General features: G+C 43.9%; 1 protein-coding gene across 5 annotated transcripts in view; it reads left to right on the top strand.

The window, feature by feature from the left end:
- Positions 1–20805, top strand: part of ITGB4 (integrin subunit beta 4) — a 261824-nt gene that overhangs the window by 118674 nt on the left and 122345 nt on the right. For all 5 annotated transcript variants that reach the window (XM_085616984.1, XM_085616983.1, XM_085616982.1 and 2 more), the window contains exons 10-18: positions 4047–4169; positions 7179–7346; positions 7730–7806; positions 12727–12926; positions 13991–14094; positions 14726–14824; positions 16452–16581; positions 18661–18783; positions 19044–19150. In XM_085616984.1, the coding sequence (XP_085473110.1) occupies positions 4047–4169; positions 7179–7346; positions 7730–7806; positions 12727–12926; positions 13991–14094; positions 14726–14824; positions 16452–16581; positions 18661–18783; positions 19044–19150 (1131 nt within the window). The remainder of the gene's footprint in view (positions 1–4046; positions 4170–7178; positions 7347–7729; positions 7807–12726; positions 12927–13990; positions 14095–14725; positions 14825–16451; positions 16582–18660; positions 18784–19043; positions 19151–20805) is intronic.

Raw genomic sequence — 20805 nt, 5'->3', positions numbered from 1 at the left:
ACACGTTTCACTTTTGTTAGGTTATCAGTGGAAATTCCACTGTGTCCGACACCCCGAGGCAGCAGGTCTCGTAGAAAGACATAATCAGATCCTGAAAATCAGATTGTCCAAAATATGCAGAGAGAAAGGTGTCGACTGGGTAGTAGCCTTACCAGTTGCACTCTTTTACATGAGAATGGTAGCACACTCTCGAACAGGGCTATCCCCGTATGAGGTGATCTTTGGCAGACCACCAAATATGTGGGGGACGCCTATACCACGTAAAATAACTGATATTGACTGTAATATGCTGACAGATTATTTGGCTTCCTTGATGTCTGCACTACAATCTTGTCGTTCACAGGTAGCTGCAGCCTTTCCTGACAACACTGAGGTGAAACCCCATGACGTAATTCCAGGGGATCTCGTTTTAGTGAGGAACTTTGATCGAAAGACTCAGCTGGATCCTAGGTGGAAGTCACCGCAACTGGTCTTGCTCACCACAAGGACAGCCGTGAAGATCGAAGGCAGAAAAGGCTGGATACATTCAAGTCATATCAAGAAATTTCATGGACTACCATCGGACGTAAACACCACACCTCGTGTGTCTTCACCCATTGACTCAAAACTTCCTTTTGTTGAAACCAGTAGTCACGAACAATATAAACTAAAACTCAGATCTAACCGGTCGGGAAATTTGATTGTTTAAGTCCTCTCCAAGGTGAAGCGGTTGAATTTGTCTCTGACATGTATCCCTTAGATCTGAATAGAGAAAACACCCGAAAAATGTTGAAACGACATGCATACTGTAAATCACTGCGTAGTCATTGCACAGTGACGTTATTAATCTTGTTTTTCTTAAGTCTTTTAATAATTACTGCAAGTATATTGTTGCACATATATTATCCTATTTCTAGACATGTTTATAATGTTACTGCTGAACATTCTTTTAGTGAATTACCTCTGCATGAGTTGTCTTATAGATTTGCGCTGCGCAATAACACGTTTATTAGTATGTTACATCATTCCCATCAGGTTAGCAATGCTACAAATTGTTGGATATGTGGCCGACTCCCTCCCTATCAGAATTATAAAGGAATTCTACCTCTCTTTCCATACCCATTCACACACAACGGCTCCTGTGGAGCATGGTTTAGTTTAATTAATTCCCTAGATTCAAATTCTGCAGTTTATCAAGACAACTGGGTATGGGGAAATTTGAACTTAGTTTTACTTAGTCTGCTACCCTAACAAGGAGGGACTTCCCAAGAGAACAGGAACTGATCTAGAAAATGAAGTATATGGATTAGGTAATTTTACGCTTAATCTTATGATCCTAAATGTCGAATCCGAAGCTACTCCAATTTTGCCCGCCATGTCAGTATTTCCAGTAAAAGGTGAATTATGTGTAAGAAAGAATGGTTCCATACATATGGGCCATAGTAGATGCACCACTGTAATAGAATTCAGTGATCAAGGCAAGTCGATATTTAGAGCTTCCCGCCATTCCTATTTTATATGTGGTCAAACGGCATATGTACGTTTGCCTCTAGATTGGGATGGTACCTGCTACATTGGATTCCTTTTGCCACCTGTTTTCCTAGCTCCTCCTGATTATCACAGAAATACTCATTTAGTACACAATAGAGAAAGGAGAGATCTCCCAATTGTCGATTACACTGAAACAGCATGGGAAAAATACACAGATTTCAATAAAGGTCTCTTTCCCTATATAGGTACCGTTACTAATAGTAAGCTGATACGTAGATTAACTAGAACCCTTGAAGCAGTAGTGAACGAAACTATTTCCGCCTTAGGCAATTTAACAGAAGAACAGTCTGCTATGCGGATTGTTGTGCTTCAGAATCGTCTTGTCCTTGACGTCATCCTGGCCGATAGGGGCGGAGCTTGTAGGGTCATCGGATCAAGTTGTTGCATTTTCATACCAGAAAATTCGCCATCTGTATATAAAGCCATAACTCGCCTTCATAAGATTGCAAGCCAGATACACCAGAATCCAGGCACCTGGACTTGGTCCGGTTGGTTTTGGAGTGTATTATCTACCTTTGGATGGAAGGTCCTATCCTTCCTAGGTATTGGCTTTCTCATACTATTCAGTTGCTGTCTATGCCTACAATGTGGACCAGCGATCTGTGGTCTGTGTGCCACATCGTGTATTCCACCACCAAGATCTCGTTCGTCCCAGAAGAAAAAAGAAGAACAAATGATGCTATATGAACAGATCAATGGATTGATGAAGATTGATATCTCTTGACGGGCAAGTAGGGGACAAGGAGGGAATGTGGAAATATGGATTTTTCTGATCAGTTATGTCCCCTATCTTGGACCCCAACGGTTTCATGTATGAATCACAAGTACATGTATGTTCCCTCCAGTTCCAGTTATGAAGACGCAAACACATGTGCGTCCACCGTCAACATGTCCTCTCTCAGATCCGCCATGAATAGGCCGGATATTCCATTCCTAAGTATGAAAGGCCACCGGCTTTATATGGTTCACTTATGCCATTTTACAGTCCAGGCAAGTAGGCCCTGATTCTGTCATCAAGCTTTTCTTGCTTTCTGCCTCTGAAGCTCCAGTCTGAGCCTGCATCTGCGACCATGAACTTTGTCTCATTCCCTGCGCGGCTCACGAAGCCTGACATCAGCCTGTTGCCTGCCAAGAAACTGTATTTCACCTTCGAAATTATCTGCTCCGCTCCCTGCCCAATGCATTCCTGTCTAGTAGTTTAAGTAAACATTCTTCCAGCTACCAAGCAAGGGCCCGGTTTCTCTGTCTTTATGCAAGTAATTCAGAGCCCTGTTACTATGGAAGATTCCTGCCCTCGCATCTAGTGTAGACACTTAGATGCTTGTACACGCACTAACAGTCAGTATAGTCAGTATAGAATAAGATTCTACTCTAAGAGACCTCTCTTCTGGATAACATAGTTCTTTAAACATAGGATGTTAGATATGATTTGGGATTAGGTTGACTTGACCCTCCAGACTTCTGTCACCACACGTAGAGCTAAATGTCAAGTCCCCTTCACCCCCTAGTTGCACGTCAATCACACGTCATACTGCTGTACGCGCATCTCTGCCAAGTATTTCTGCTGACATTGCGAAATTATTTCATAGGTCCACCCATATGTGACATCACAACCAATGACGTTTCCTTGTTACTCCCAATTACGCCTCTTTCAGCTACGCATGTGAAATGTTATCTTTGCTATCAATTGTTACGCCTCTTGCATTTGCTTCACTGTAATGCCTATTGTATAAAAGTGATTAATTATCAATAATGTATGTACTTCACTTCCTGAACCTTCGTGGTGATGGAACTTGGAGCAACCGATTCGAATCGCCCATTGGAATAAAGCCCATTCCGAACCTCTAATACCACGGATTCTGCCTCTTATTTACTGAGCTATTTTTATTATGTTTCTGTATCAAATTAAGTCCCGGTAATTAAATTATTTACCACAGTCTTTGGAAAGAAACGTGCTGATAGTTCCACAGTGAGATTGTGGGACTGCCAATACTGTTTTTGTTATCATCAGAGCAATTTGTGCCATGGAAGTAAGAGCTGCTTGATTTAAAAAAAAAAAAGGACACTGCCATGATGGGATGCCCTAGATTCGGTCCGCAAAACTCTAAATGATGCCCTAAGTCTTTTGTGTCTTGTCTTACTTACCCTCACATTTAAATCTCTACTTCAGTGCACTGGTCGGAACTCATTTGGCAAGACTAAATGTTTCACAATAAATGACACAAGCTTTTGCCCTTAGTGTAAACAAGGATTATGTACATGTACGATTGGCCTGGCCTTTGCATACAATCAATGCTTACTGTAAATACCTAAATAATAAAAGCAGGTCTTTATTTGAGCAATTTAAGTGAAACATCATCTTGATCATTGGTCTAATTCAATGAAATGTTTGGATGTGGAGTGCACATCATCTATAGGTTTTAAGGGAGTCTTGTGGGGTGGAGAATGAATGTAAGGGTGGTGGCTCTCAGCGAAAAAGCACCTTGTCTAAGATTTTTTGCCTTTCCAACTCCTAGAGCATCCGCTCCAAGATGGATATCCGAGCTGCGCACTCAATGAGTGCCCTGAAGACAGACGTCACATCCCAGACATCCCAGAAGCTGGAGTCTGGTTCCTTCCAAGTGGTCAGAGGAGAAGTGGTGAGTTTCAGACATGAACTAGTCACTACAAGGGAGCACTGTTTAATGTAGAGTGTATGAAAGGGTTTGCCAGTCATGTTACAGACTACCTTGGAAAAGTCCATCTTCAAAGAGTTCATCCTAGAATAACTGATGTTGGAAAAATAAACTTGTCAGAACCCTTTTTGGGCAAACCACTCTGAAGTGAGGACGCGAGTACACAGGAGCTGCTAGAACACAAGGTAACTGGTTGGAAGCTTCTTACAATCATTTAGATCACAGGTGTTGCAGCTCGGATCCTCCATGGTAACCTTCCTGTAACCACTGATCACTGACAACTCCAATAGTAACAAAATAATGCAGAAATCCAGAGTAGCATTGAAAACAGTACTAGATTGGCTTTAGATATTTGTTAGCACTCTACAATGTAACGTCTTCCCCGAACCAGCATCCTGGCATGTGCTAGGCATAAATATAGCGAATACAATTAATTCCATCCACCCCTACAGCCTGAAAGCTACATTTTGAAATGTGAAGCTATTATGGCTCCATTTGCATGCTTTACATTATTCCAGTATGTGGATGAGTTTGAAAAAATATGTCTGACTAAACAAATTTGTAAATTTGTTCATGCACTATAGAACAGGACATATGTGTTCCCAATGCTATTGTTTATAATCCTATCATGCCTTACTATGTGATCACAGTTTCAGATTTACATTGCCAGTATTTATGGTTCCATGGATTAGCACCCACCAGTTAAAAAGCTACTTAAGAGCCCCTAGTCCAAGGTGCCTTCGAGATCCATAGCATTGTCAGTGAACTCTTTCTGTTGTCTGAAGAGTTTTGCGTGGCATACATAGACATCATCCTTTTTTTAATATTAAAAGTTTTCAGCACAGAAAAGTACTAGTGAATCAAACAGGTCATCAACGGAAAGCAGAAGGAGAGAAAGAAAGAAACACACAACAGGGCACTTAATAAGAAACAGTACATAGTAGTGGATTATGTTGCCACCTGCAGTCTTTTCACACATATCCAGTTAACTTGCTGTTTCCCCGAACCGACAGCGAGTCCCATTGAGGCCAGCCTCGTCCGTCTGCGCACAGGCTCTCTCTCAGATCGTGCAATGCGCACTAGGTAGTGCTGTCCAGCCAAAGCCAACTTCTCTGAGCATTCCATGTTATGTGGTCTCATTTAACAAGAAACGTTTTAGGGGACCCCAAATATCCTTGTGCCATGATATCTGCAGAAGCATTGTAGCATATAGACCAAATTGCTCATTACAATATATTAGAGATTCAACCCATTGCTTGTATTTCATATATCTCTCCCAACCCTAGCAGCAGGCCACTAATCACCGAGCTTGCAACAGAGCCAGAGCCTTATAATGTCTATGAGAGCCTGGAGCATCCCATACCTATCCCAGCACAGGGCACTATGGATCCATGGGAATCTCCAAAGCCTATCACGTAGGATAGCAAAGTCAAGACCTCCCAGAGTAAGCGTGAACCGCGCCACAGGACCTGGCCAGGTGGAGACAATTGGCTTCAGGGTGGCCACTTCGGCACATTGTGAGTCATCCTGCAGGCTGTGTATTGATACCGGATGTGGTATGCACATTGCAGGGTTTTGTAATGGATTATACAAAGCCTGTTACTCGAAGATACTATTCTGGTTTGAGTTCAGCAGTAGGTCCATATTTTTTCAGAGATTTCAAGAACCATCTCTTGCTCCCACCTGGTTCGTGCAGTGTGCACAGGTGCACGGCGGTAGAGTTTAGTGATTAATTGTGTTGTTGGCGTGGCTGTAAGGAGTGTGTCCAGTGCTCTACATGTCACTCGTTCCACCAGGAACTTCGGCATGATCACTCTTAGTAAGGCGACCAATTGGTGATATAGGAAGACATCCAGTGGGGTGCACTGTGTGGCACTGGTGAAATCATCTCGACCCATGAATGTTTTGTCAACATAGAGGTCTACCCAGGTCACCCGCCCTTTATCATGGAGCTAGGACAATGCTTTCACCTCATGTGCAGCTGGGATTTGCGGGTGATAGCTCAGTGGAAGGGTTGGAAAGTAGAGGACTGCTTGCCCATTTCTTTTGCCCAGTTCAGTCCAGGCTCTCAGCATGCAGTTCACAGTAGACAAGTGTAATTCGTGTTGTGGTGGTGTGCTGTCCATGAGTGGCTGCAGCTGCGTAACTGCTATTGCATCCATCTCCATCGCAACATGCAGAATTTTTTTTTTCCATGAACCAGTAGTGCGCAAAATGTGCCTGGGCGCAGAGGTAATGCCGTTCTGGATCCGGGGTCTCAATCCCCTCCCCGTCTGCTGAATGGGAGTACAAGCGTGTCCCAGCCAAATTAGGATTGCTTATTGGCCCAGGCTAGTTTGATGAATATGGAGTGTATTTGACACAAGAGGTCTTGTGTAAGAGGCAGGAGAGTGTTGATGAAAAGATAAAGCAATTTGGGGAGCAGTACCATTTTATAAGTCCTATCCTTGCAGCGAGGCATAGCGTGAGGGTAATCACACTATCCCTCACCAGACACCTTATCAGCTATATCGCTAAGCATCTGGACATAGTTGTCCCTGATCACTGGGTCCATGTCTTGATTCACCCAGTAAGTGCTGTGCACCATAGACGACATCCTTGAACACATCTTACAGAGCATTACGGCAGCAAACAGGATTGGTGAACCACAATGAGATTTTCTAGAGTGTAGCTCAAGCATACAACGTTGGTGTAGGATTCCTTTCTACTCAGGGAAGAACATTTCTTGTAGAAAGGCTTGAGCATGATCTTACTTCAAGGTCACTTTGTTTGTTACCAGGAAATGTCACTGCCCCCAATAAGGATATTTTACTAATTCCTACATTCCACTGTTAAAAGCATGTTGTTTTTCAAGGCTGACTAGGTGGAAAACTTCCAATAATTTGTTTTCTCTGTCTCTCTCTCTCTCTCTGTCTCTTTTTTGCTCACTCCCTCTCCCTCATTTTCGCCCTCTCTTTCTTTTTCTATCTGAAGGGCACTTATAACGTGCGTGTAAGAGCTCTGAAGGAGTTGGGCGGAAAGCATACATGCACCTTGCCGGAGCAGGACCGAAGCGGGAAGGTCCTGGTGAAGCCCTCTTCCTTCAATAATGGCTTGGAGATCGACACCTCAATTATTTGTGATGCTTGCCCTTGTGAACTGGTATGTAAGGTCATCTTATTTATTTGCTATCTCTGTGATTAGGAATGCATGCTCATCTCAGCACTATCTGGTCACCTGTGCAATGTTATACATGCTCATATCATCCTGCCTTGGCGGGTGGGTACATATGCTCCTTTCACCTCACCTTGACATCAGCCACTGTGAGCATCAATGTATACTGTCATCTTTATCCCTGACTGCCTGTGTTATGTAAACTCGTCTCATCCCTAGTGTGGACTAATAGCTATGTATGCTGTATCACCTCTTAATCGGACTACTCACCTCTGTCAACAGCTCTGTATGCAGGGCTCCTCACTAGCTAAACTTAACATCTGCTTGGCACAAAATATCTCCTCAACGTCGTTGATCTCTTTTTATTCCAGAATAAGGAAGTTGCTTCATCCAAGTGCAGCTGGAATGGTGACTTTGTCTGTGGACACTGCTTATGCAATGCTGGCTGGTAAGGCTTCCATCCCACATTCCATTACTTGGGCTGAGAACTGGGACCCTCATGAGAGGCGCAAATCATGAGTCAAAGGCCTGACACAGATGGGTTACAATTCACGGCTTACTTTAAAACCTTCTGGCGAATGAAGTAGCAACAACATCAGCTAGATCAGAATTTAGACTCAATCCTGGAGCTCTTTCTGGAAAACCTGAGGCCAAGAGGTAACGAAGAAGGCAATTCCTGAAAACAAGGTCACATGCACGTAGGCGTCCAAGATTTGTTATGTGGAGTTTTATACTCCAGTTAGCTTGTGTCTACTCGGTCCCCATTTTTGCTCAATACAAAAACATAGGCATAGCGGATAAACAATTTTACCTGTGCAACACGATTTGTTTCTGTGAGAATAATGTTAATACAACGCAGGTCATCACAAACTTTCCTTTTAAGAGAGGGAGGACTTTTGACCAATATCCCATTCCCAGAATCACTATTTCCTAACATCTGTGCCTCCAAAGCCTATCTTCTAATGCCTTCATGCGTAGCTTGTCTCAGGTCCATCTCATGAAATGAAGAGGAAGTGAGTTGAGGTAGGGTCAAGATCCTAGTAGGATAGTCTTATTGTAAACCTTTAATAGCTATTTCTCTCATAGAATATTTGACTCTCATAAACTGGTTCGGCCACTCCCTATTAAATGTCTTTTTATACCCGTGATTTAGGATTCTTGGTCAAATCTGCTTCTAAGTTTTCATGCATATGCCTGTTCTGTTCATTTAAATAGAATAACATTAATCTAAAAAGAAATAAAATGCATTCATCAAAAATAAGGTATTTATAATGCATGGGATTCTGTAATCCCTGAATATTGGACTGTCTCTAATTTCCTTAAAATAGGCGACTTCTGACGCACCCCATCGCCGGCTATAAAGAAAAGACATCAGAACTCGTCTGTTATAAGTTATTCCAGGCACATTCTGAAGTCACAATGCCTGCTGCCAGAGCCAGCAAACGAAGAGAAAGGCAGCTGCTTAAAGCAACGAAAATGAAAAGTTGCTTTTCTTTCTTCTGCTCTGTTTTTTAGTTTACAGTGATACGCAGAAAGAAAATTCTTATTTTTGGCACACCTTACATAGTCAGAGAAAAGCTAGAATCCTTCTGCATAGTTCTATACGTTCCGAACTACTGCAGATTGTTTAAAAAAAAATTAATGACTTGTATTGAACTGTTTGTAATATATGTCCGCAACAATTATCTAACAATGCTTTTGATGTGTTTAATTTTGCACTTAATGTTTTATTTTTGTTCTTAATGTTTGCAAACATGCTCGCTCTCTTTCATAAGAAAGAGCCAAGCACCAAGGTTTTAAGTGGTTTGTGGTAAAGGTAATGACGTGACCATGTCATATATGGGATAATCTACACCCTGGCATACAGGGTAAGGATATTGCAAGTCACCTCAAAGTTCCATAACCTTATAAAGGGACTCGGCCTTCTGACTTGTTCCTCTATATGGTTTATGCAACACCTTGGTGACATGCAATGTCCTAATATTGTACGGGAGGGAGTACTCTATCCCTTTTATAATGGCAACATCTTACAATTATTTACATGCCTGGTTTCAGTGCATCCTGTTTGTCTTACAGTGTGACTAGGAAATTTACCAGGTTATGGTAAAACCTAGATGGCATTTAGGATGCGTTTAACTGCCTGTTCTGTCAGGTACCCGAAGATGTGGCTTTGACGATGCGTATGGAATGTGATGATGTTATATGTAGGAGTGCCTGGGGACCTGCTTGAACCTGTTTCTAGATCTGTACAGAGGAGTAGTCTATGTTAGGATCCGGTTTGACCCTACAGTTTGTAGGGTGTGACTGGTGACATTTTGCATAAGGAACAATTCACAAATAATTCAGTTTAGCTCCTCGGATATCTAGCAGACCTCTTCTGTTTTAAGAAAGCCTCTAGACTAATAAACATTGGGCAAGGGGCGAGCAATATTGAGACGCTTGCCGCACCGCTTTCCTTGGCTCAAGGCAAGGCTGTAAAAAATGTATAATCAGAATGTGGCACAGAGCCCCGTAAAATGGTATTGTCAGGATTAGGTGCTCAGACTCCAAAATAGTTATCTTGGGTGGGGTGCGCACTCCCTCCAAAGTGGTACTTTGCTGCAGGCATGACTCGCGGGTGGGGGGTGGGGGTGTTGCGCTGGTAGGGTGTCGCACAGGGGGAGGTTTAATTTTAATAAAAATAAAAAAAACAACTTACCTTAGCCGGCCCGATCTGGTCCCGCATTGTCTCTGTTTCTCTCCTCCTCGCAGGAAGCAGGCAGCAGGCAGCCTCCCTCCCCTCCCCTAAGCCAATCACAATGCTGCAATGGCAGCATAGTGATTGGTGGGGACGGCGCCCAGCCAGGCGCCTATGGGAAGCCATTTTCTCCACGTGGGCTGCTACATGGAGAAAATGGCAGAGTGCGCATTACTGGTTTGGATCGGCCCTAGAGGGCCGAGCAAACAGTCAGGGCCCACAACATTGGGCTAGCCACTCCTCCCCTGCCCTGTTGAAGGACCACCCGCCCCCAACCAAAACTTTCTGCTTTCTCGCAGTGCAAGAAGCAGTAACATAAAATGGTATTTATTCCATTTTATGTTACTGCTTCTCGAACTGCGAGAAAGCAGTGGGGCGACGCACCTGTGTCCACATGGAGGAGCCATACCTGTACTTTTGATGTTCTGGAAGGGTTGTCAACGATTGTGGAAGGGTTGTGGGTAGAAACTGGGATATGGTCCTGAAAGGCTGTAATCAGAAGGTAGGGAGTTACATGGATAGAGGTAACATGATTATTAAAGTCAGTGTATTTAATACTGGGTAGGATTAATCCTTAGAGAGCTGTGTCACTTTTGAGCTTGATGGATTATGCTATTTTTCTCTACATCCACACACTGCCTTGGCACCCAGGGTCTCTGTGCGGCAGCCTACCACTAACTGCTATACCAGAGATATATGTGTGAGCCTGCCTTGGACTAGCTGTTGCACCAAGTGCCTCTGTGATTCTAGCCTTGCAGTGGCTGTTGCACAAGGGATCTCTGTGACTCCAGCTCTGCACTGGTTCTTATATCAAGGAAGCTGCAGCTCAAGTCTTACATGATTGCTGCACTATGTATCTTTGTGGCTTCAATGAAGCACTGCCTCTTAAACCAGGGATATCTGTGCTTCTAACTTTCACCTGGCTCTTCTACGAGTGATGTCTTTGGTTGAATTGTCTCACGGATTCCCTCACAAAGGATCTCTGTACCCCAAAATCCACTACCTCTTACACCTTTGACTTCCTTCGCCCCAACCTTGTGCTGGCTCTTATACAAGGGATCTCTGTAGCTGTAGCCAAGCATTCACTGCTGCACCAAGGATTTGTAGTGGTCACGTCTCTAATCTTCCAACTTACAACATAGTTCTCTTTCTGCCCTAGCCTGACTTTTGCATCAGGCATTTCCAAGTCCCTAACGTTGCACCATTTTTTATACCAGGGCCTGTATTAAAGGCAGTGTGCAATGTCCCTGTTGCGCCATGGCGCACCTTTTAACAGGTGGACTGCGCACAAACAGGGACAGTGCACCCTTTTATAGTAAATGCGTTGGCCACACTCCTATGAAAATTGTGGAATGCCCTCTGAAGATAGCGTTGCTGCTACATGTGTGTCAGTGCTATCAGTATTACAGAAGGGGGAGCACAAGTGTCTGCAGCACCATCTATAATACCAGAGTGCCCCGGTGGCGCACAGAGCAGGCACACACACCCATTGTTTCTCAGAGGCACTATGTATAATAATATAGCTTTGTCCCTAGCCTTGCACTGGCTCTAAAAACAGTGATCCATTTGGCTCGAGCCTAGCTCTGTCTCTCTCTCAGGAATCCCGTTGTTTCTATATTTGTGCTGGCTCTTAAACCACTGATCTCTTGGATTGCAGCACTGCACTGTCTGCTGCATCTGGGATCTCTAAAGCTATAGCCTTACCAAGGCTCTAGCACTAGGAATCTTTTTAATCCTAGCCTTTTGTGGATTTTGTATCAGGAATCCCTTTGGCTGTAGCTTTGTACAGACTCTGCTATCCAGGATCTTTTAAAGCGTCATCTTAAGTATGTTTGTGGCCCCTCGCGAGATGTATTTTGGGGCCCTCTGTTTGAAACCAATTTGAATTTTATTACAACTTCTCTGCCAATTCAAGCAAGTAGGATGCAACATAATACTGGATGATTTATACATTAAAATTTCATAAACTGTATCACACAAAAAACTGCAATACATATTGCCCAGGATTCTAACAATCTGTTAGATGACGGTGGGGGGAGAACGACAGAATGAGCTGTAGGTGTAGGCAGAGGCAGGGAAAAAGTTTGATGGATAAATAGACCGATGTGAGATAGAAAGATCAATTTAACAGGGGACCGATTGGAAGGTGGGGGCCCTAAGCAATTTTCAACTTTGCCCATGCCTTACACGTCTCTGATCATTGAGGCTCTAGTATTGCACTAAATCGTCCACTAGAGATCTCTGTGGATTTCGCTGTGCACTGGCTCTTACATCAAAGATTGCGGAGGCTCTAGTCGTGCACTCGCTCATGTATCGGGGTTTTCTGAGTATCTAACATTGTCCTTGCTTCAGTATTCCCCTTCACCTTAGCTCTTCACTAGCTCTGCCATCAAGTTACCCTAGGCTCTAGCATAGTACTAGATCTTCCACCAGAAATCTGTGGCTTTGCCAATGTGACAGCTTCCAGTGTCCCCACACTGCTAGACTCCTTTGCAGTAGTTAGGCTGTTAGATCAGGAGTGTCTTTTGTTCTAGTCCTTGCACAAAACATCTCTGTGGCTTTTGGTTGACATTGTGAAGTGCATGACCTTTTCAGTTCCTGATTCCTTTTTATCCTCTCTGTGCTCCACAGGGCAGGAGATAACTGTGGCTGTGACTCAGGCTCCACTGGTGATACACTGGCCTGTGTTGAGCCTGGGAAGCAGACAACCTGCTCAGGCCGTGGCGAGTGTATCTGTGGCAAATGCAAGTGTGTCTCGCACCAGTATGAAGGAGACTTCTGCCAGTTTGACAGCTTCCAATGCACCCGCACTGCTGGAGTCCTTTGTAATGGTAAGTCTGTTAGTGCATGCCTTGCCTCCATGGAGGGAGCAGTCAGAGATGAGGTGTTGGCTGCATTGGGAGCACCAGGGCTGCTTGATACACAAATGCTTTGGGTGGCAGTTAGGGCATGGGGTGTGGGAGACACTGGGACTGTATGAAGGTGGGTTGGCAGGTATATGTAGGGACGGAGGACTATGCAGTAAAGTGGAGGACAGGGTCAATGTTTGGGCCCATGTCTGACTGGAAGGGGACTGTAAGGTGAAGTGCAGAAATAGACACAGGTAGCTGGAAGGCACAAACGCATGGAACATATGAGCATTTAGAGGCAGATGTACAACAACTCATAGCTGGAGTGAGAGATGATGGTGATACAGAGACGTTGAGGAACACATACATGGGCATAGAGATGGGGAGATGGTTCAGTGAAAAAGAAGAAAGTGATGGTTTGGAGGCATAGGTGGGGTGTGAAGGGAAAGAATGGTGGGACCTCAATGAGGCGATTTGAAGACATAGGAAGGGTGAAGAATCACAGAGATGTGAGGAAAACAAGAGTTACAGAGACGACATGGAGGTAAAGGATGGATTGTGTCTAGACAGGAATGCTGGGATAACAGTGATAGATGGGAGACACAGAGGCGTAAAAGGTTTGTACAGTGAGACAAAGGGATGGTGAGAAACACAGCGAGAGTAGTGCAGAGTGGTGGTAGGGAGATAAAGGTAAGGCAAACAGAGGGTGACAGAGAGATTTTAAAGGTAAACAGAGGGATGGTAAGTGGTCTAAAGGTTACACAGAAAAAATGTAGCAACGATGGGGTCTCCGAGGGCAGTCAGTGGAATGGGGCTGCCTATTAACACAGGGCAGCAGGGATGGTAACAATGGATCGAAAGAAGTCTTTCAGAAGACAGTGGACCGGAGGAAGCAGCTAGTGCAAAACCTGGGCCAGAAGGGTAGTCAGATTCTGTGTCACGGGGCAGCTGAATGTTGAGCAGCTCTGATGGTGACACTGTACCCAACTAGGGCACTCAGAGAGAGACATTCATCTGTACAGTAACCTGTGATCCTTTCCCGGCAGATAGAGGCCGTTGCTTCCTTGGACAGTGCGTCTGTGAGCAGGATTGGGAGGGTCCGGGATGTGAGTGTCCGAAGAGTAATGCTACATGCCTGGACAGAAATGGAGTAAGTACCACGATAGCTGACAGCGCTTTCTCATATCTTCAATATAGGCTATGTATGTAATGAGACCCCAATGGCAAACTTTGTCTTGTAGTCTAGGGTTGCAAATATGGCTATAATAGCGGTGCACCTCTGAGAATCTGAGGAAGGTGTACCTATTCGTAGAAATTACAAAGACATCCCTGTATATCAGAAGTTGAGAATAGAGTTTACATCCATTAGGAGTTCAGAGGGACCGTTGTCTTTGGGGGATCCCTCACATGGGCATGACTTGGATATCTTCAGCTCGGCAATCATGGATATGGTGGGCATACTCTCATTGAGGTACAAATGTTTATCTCTGAGTATGTGGCTAAAGGGGGTACAACAGTCAAATGGAGGTAACTTAGAAGGCTTTATCTTTTTAAATCATGTGAAAGGGCATGCCCTCCTGGGAAATACAGAAGTACCATCTTCTTGGTTAATGTGGAAATAGGACATGCTCAACTGGGAATAACACATATTGATTGTTCATCAGAATTGGATAATATGAGAAGTGTGTATAAACTGTGTCTTGAGTGCTGACAAGCACACCTGTTATTCTCTCAATATGAATGGAACAGAGATGCTGATATAAAACTCGTTTTTCTTGCAGGGGCTTTGCAATGGGCGTGGTAAATGCTTCTGTGGACGATGCCAGTGTGACAAAGACTTTCAATCCACAGATGCCACCTGTGAAATCAGTAACTCACTGGTAAGTGCTGAACCATCTGCAGCCACCCCAAAATATCAGCTGGGTTGTCTGAAATTAGTCCTCTGCCATGTGACGTGGCCCATGGGGAAATGATGACCAATCCACCGCTGACCGGAAGGTAGGTTGTTAACATGTAACTGACTTCAGTCCAGTCTTTTCACCTCTCACCACTTTTTATTTACAACAGCCACCACTCACATTCTCACAACGACTGCTATCATATTTTTCTCCCTGTTGCACCAGCCATCCCATCACCACTTGAATACTATGTCCAACAAGTACACTGAAGCACACCACTTGATCATAACTCTTATCTTCTTTAATAAGTTGTAAAATGTATTGTGTGATTAGTAAAAATCTTACAATTAGAACAATCTTTAATACACACCCTTTAAAACATAGCAAATAAGTCTAAAATTTTAAAAATCTTTATCGGACAATTTTCCCAGATAATACCACAAAATAAGTTATAACATTAATTCAGTCCATCATTTTTACAAGACAAATAGGCAAAACTTAATATGGATAGTAGCAATTATAATTTCATTACTTATGTGCAAAGTCACGTATATGGAGCAAAATGTATGCCTAGCTATTTAAAACTTCAAAATTTACTAGGCTCGACTCACTGGCATCCAGTTCCTTTTTTGCAAGTATCAAAAATTTGGTAAAATTAGCGTTCATTATAATGTCCATTGGTCTAAAACAAACTACCATAGCTTGTCTACATGTGCGAACACCTCTCAATGAAGCAGTTTTTCAGGTATCGCTTTCTTTCAGCCATCATTGCTGCACATATGCAAACCAAATGAATAATATTTTCTTCCCACATATTGCATAGTCTGCAAGGAGTCAGCGTAGATGGTCTCAGCCAAGTCAGTGAATGTTTTAAGCCTGGCAGGTTGCAGAATCTTGCTTTCATAAATATATTTTTGGTTTGTACTGTCCAAGGTATTTCTAGATATGGTTGAGCTTTAAGAATCGTATATTCATTCACTATCCATGCATGCGATCGCTTAATAAACAATTCTTTATCTTTCAGAAGTGATAGATGTTTTACTGATTTATTACTTATTGTAACTCTTATTGTTAGTCAGTGATCTATATTCCAACCAGTCCAAAGCAATTTTCTTTTGAAGAATTTCACAACAGTTGATGAGTCAGGTCACTTGGATAAATTTATTCCATTTCAGAGAGTTACGATCAAGTGGTGTGCTTCAGTGTACTTGTTGGACATTGTTTGTAGGCTGTTTTACAGTCCTAGTGGATTTATACCCTAGTGAGCGGGTATTGTGGCACTATGAGAGCACCCTCACAAAATGTGGCTTGAAGGATATTGGCAAAACAAATAAAGATTTTGGTACTAATAGATGTGCAGTTCAAACAGCATACCCACAATTTTTTTTTTAAGTACCACTTGTTTACTACTTCAACACAACAAATCCACTGTCATCAGCAACCCATCACCAAACCTGCCATCACCTTAGCATTCTACCACTGCCACCAGCATCTCCTAGGCAATGGAACCTGGCACTTCCTGGCCACAACACCACTGTCATCAGTCATCTCCTCACCCTGCCACTGCTGATATGTGCCTCACCACTGCAGTCTGTTACTCTCCCTGCAGAGCTTGCTGGGTGTCTGTGAGGACATCCGCACCTGCGTGCAGTGCCAGGCCTGGCAAACCGGAGAGAAGAAGGGCAAGAAGTGCGACGAGTGCGGCATCAAGATCGAAATGGTGGAAAAGCTGAAGAAAGGTACTGAGGGGAGGAAAGGGTGAGAAGAAGAGGGAAAATGATGGGGGCTGGATGTCTAAACGGCTTGTGGATGATGGGCCATCATCACCCACAAGCACCAATTATAACCCCAGTCCAATTACCTGTAGCAGCAAACTGTGGCATGAATTAACTTTGTACGTTGGGGGTTCAAAAGAATGACATATTTCTAGGCTCAGTAAACCAGGGTGTTTGCATAGCACGGGATGCTGTGGTCTCACAACCTGCACCCCATATGTGAGCCACAGGAATTGTTATTTATCCTTATCCAACTTAGGGGCATATTTACAACCTGGCGATAAAAAATTATCGCCGCTTTTGCGGCCGTTTTCAGCCGAAAAGCGGCGATAATTTTATCGCCTAATTAACAAGGCCACGCTAACGCGTGAAACCTTGCTTTAGCGTGGGGATTCCTACCGTCCAGCTTTGCATCTCTAATGAGATGCAAAGTGGGCGTTCCTGACCTAACATGACAGGAGAAATGTTGCTAAGCGACATTTCTCCTATCATCAAGCCCCACGCTATGAAGCATAGCGTCAGGAAAAGTAGCGATAACCCCTGTTATCGCTACTTTCCTTACGCCTGCTTCAAGACTGACTTAGCCATGATATCCTATGGAAGGTGGATATCATGACTAAGTTTGTGAGTCCCTATCAGCAAGCTAACGCCACATTGCGTGAGATTATCGCTGGGTTTCCAGCAATAATCTCACGTTAGGCAGTTAGCGTGAGGATTTTTATCGCTGAGGAGATAAGCGTTGCTAATAGCATGCTATCTCAGCGATAAAAATCCATGTTACCCGGCGATAATTATCCTCACGCTAAGAGCGCTGAGCGATAATTAGCGCCGGTTGTTGCTGATATGCCCCTTAGTGTTACTCGATTATCAACCTCAGAAGGATGAAAAGCTGTGATGTTAGCCTGGGACTCTAAGCTTAAAACACACAAGATGATGGACGGAATGTTGCACATTGGCAAAACATTCACCCCCAGTCACAGATCTGGGTTTAATCCATCGTTATTTTGCTCACCACGCCACCCCAGTTCAGACATGGCCAGCTTCTAAACTGGGGTGGCATGGTGAGCAAAAGAATGATGAATTTAAACCTGATCTCTTGACTGGGGGTGAATGTTTTGATTTGTTCTGCATTCCGTCCATCAATTGTGTGTCTTTTACTCTAAGCTTAAAAACAGGACTCCCAGAAGTGATGTTCTCCATTTTAATTGTCCTTAGAAAGTGTTCTGGACAAGCTGCCTCTGTCCTTGTACAGCTCCCTGTGGATTAGTATATATTTCTGCAGGGTCAAGAGAAGTGAGTCGACTGATTGTAAATGTCCATGCAATGAATGTGTGTTCCTGGAGATTCCTGGGATGTGAGTCCTCCCCTTGTACAGTGGGCTGTACATGAGTGTGTGTTCCTGCAGGGCGGATGGAAGTGAGACCTCTCGTTGTATAGGACAGTACAGATGAGTGTGTGTTCCTGCAGGATCCTGGGAAATGAGTCCCCTCTTTGTACAGGTCCATGTAGATCATTGTATTTGTTTCTGCTGGGTCCAGAAAAGAGAGCCATCTTCTTGTGCAGCTCCATGCAGATGAGTATGAGTTCCTTCAGGATTCAGAGAAGTGTGGTCCTCTTGTACGGGTCCAGCATGGTTCCAGCATGGTTTGGAGCAATGAAGTCCTGTCTTCGGACAAGTCCTGCACAGACGTTTGTTCCTGCAGGTTGCTGGGGAGTGCTGTATCCCCTTGAGTTTTCAATCACAGAGTTCTAGCAATGGTATTCTTCATCCTGTGATTGACTGGTTCAGTCTGTGTTGGTCAATGGCTGATTCTTCATGAAAATCATTGTTGCACGTTCACGATGGCTGCTGAGGCATTTACTGCCATTAAAACCCTGCAACTGCCCTCTCAGGAGTCTGGCAGTACCAGCACAGGCTGTGTAAGCTTGTGTGATCCTTTGGTTGAACCTACCCTGTCCTTCTAAGTGCAGATGTGTTTGAAGTGTCCCTTGCATGTCTGCCTTGCGACCCTCACTCCTCTACTCTACTCCCTGTTTCTATAGCGGAGCAGGTCAGTGAGCACTGCAACTTCCGGGACGAAGAAGACGACTGCATCTACCACTACACCGTGGAGGGAAACCCCAGCACCCTCAACAACCACACCGTCCAGGTGCAGAAGAAGAAAGGTGGGTGCAGACCTTGGCCATAAGACTCAGGAAGAGGTGGACTTCCCCTTCCTTTCTCCTCCACAAGACATCCTGGCGCCGCCATGCACAACATCAACATCTCACTTTACTGCATTTCTTCATCTCCTCCATGCTCACACAAGTCTATCTTTCTGCTCCTCATGTGTCTCTTTAATGCTCATCATCTCATTTGAGCTGTGTCTCTCCACTCCCCATCTTCTCACCTCACCTCAGCTCCGTCTCCTCTCTTGCCTTTGCAGAGTGCCCCGGGGGCGCCTTCCTCTGGCTCATCCCACTCTTGATCTTCCTGATGCTGCTTCTGGGGCTGCTCCTGCTGCTCTGCTGGCGGTACTGCGCGTGCTGCAAGGTAAGTGTCGCTCCCACAATGCACTGCTTGACCCCGGCATAATCTACCAATGCAAAGTTCCCATCTTTTGCATAAGCAACCATTGTACCACACTGAGTTATTTTGTGTGCATTGCCCAAGGCCAGCAAGCCCAAGGCAGACCTGAAACATCTATACCTGATCTAGCAATGACGGAAGTGTACAAATCGGTTTAGCTGATGAAAATATGTCTGATAACTGGGGCCGAGTTTAACTCCCCCTCAAGGTACGGGAGAATAATAAGGTTTAAAGGGGCTATTAGATGATGTGTTACTGGAGCTTTGTTGGACATATTAAAGGGCCTCTGGACACGTTAAAGGACACTGGAAGCTTTAAAGGGGCATCAGAAAGCAGTAAAATGGTTTCTAATCTAAATAGCGGAGAATTGCAAGAGTTAAAGGCACTCTAAAGGAGAATTATACACTTGAAGGGCATTGGAACGTTTCTAGGTGCATTGGAAGCAATATTAGGGCTTTGAAGCTTCAAAGGGGTATAAGAAGCGGAAAAGGGGAATTTGGAGATGCAAAGCTGCATTGGAGGTGGTAAAGGTGGGATTTGCATCTACATTACATCATTAGAAGCTTTAAAGGTGGCATATAAACTTGTAAATGGCATTGGAGCTTTAAATGGGGATTACAAATGTGTAAAGGGCTTTGGATGTGGTAAAGGGGCACCGGACACTTCAAAAGGGCATTGGAAGCGGTAACTGGGCACTGGAAGCAGTAAAGGGGCACTTGAAGCGGTAAAGGGGCATTGGGAGCGGTAAAGGGGCATTGGAAGCGGTAAAGGGGCATTGGAAGCGGTAAAGGGGCATTGGAAGCGGTAAAGGGGCATTGGGAGCGGTAAAGGGGCACTGAAAGTGTTAAAGGCACTTTGGATGCTTCAAAGTGCGGTTCAGAACATATGGAGGCTCTAGAGGCCTTCAAGATACTTTAAAAGCTTTAAAGGTGACTTTAGGCAGATACGTGGATGATACAAAGCTTAAAGGAGCATTACACGTCTCAAAACAGCATTGGATGTTTTTAAGGGGACAGTTGTAGCTTTTAAGGAGCACTGAAATAGTTTAAAGAGCATCTGGGACTTTTAATGGAGAAATGGATACTTTAAAAAGGCCTTATGCCCTCACAGCTACAGTAGAAGCCTAAAGGGGACATTAGACGATTTATAGCAAGGAAAACAATATTTGTGGTTAGAAAAAAACTAAGTGAAATCGTTTGACTGGTTAATAACATATCTGGCACTTCGTGCCCTTTCAGCTGACAAAATAAGATCCGCTGGACTGTTGTTCTTAGTTTACCATAACTTTGTACTCCGTGCTCATATTATGAACACTGTTTCTGTCGTTGAAACAGTTTTATATGATTCTGAAAAGATCTAAAATAAAGAGTTTTTTTGCATAAAAAAATAAGAATAAAAAGTGGTATATAAAAATAAACTATCTATGAAAAGTTAAGTAGTTGGCTCATGGAAACCGTCACTTAGGAGCAGAGGGTAAATTGCACCCACTCACATTTTGGACGTGTTCTTAACACCAGCTTTGATATTGCAACAACAGTGGGGGCAAAGCATAAACAATAGGTGCTACTAATAACGTTTGCTGGTCTTATTCCCTATTATTTGCCAAGCTGTGTCTATGA

The sequence above is a fragment of the Triturus cristatus genome, chromosome 7 (genome assembly GCF_964204655.1).
Source record: "Triturus cristatus chromosome 7, aTriCri1.1, whole genome shotgun sequence".
Lineage (NCBI taxonomy): Eukaryota > Metazoa > Chordata > Amphibia > Caudata > Salamandridae > Triturus > Triturus cristatus.
The sequence above is the reverse complement of the archived record's forward strand: the minus strand, read 5'-3'. Positions and strand labels throughout refer to the sequence as shown.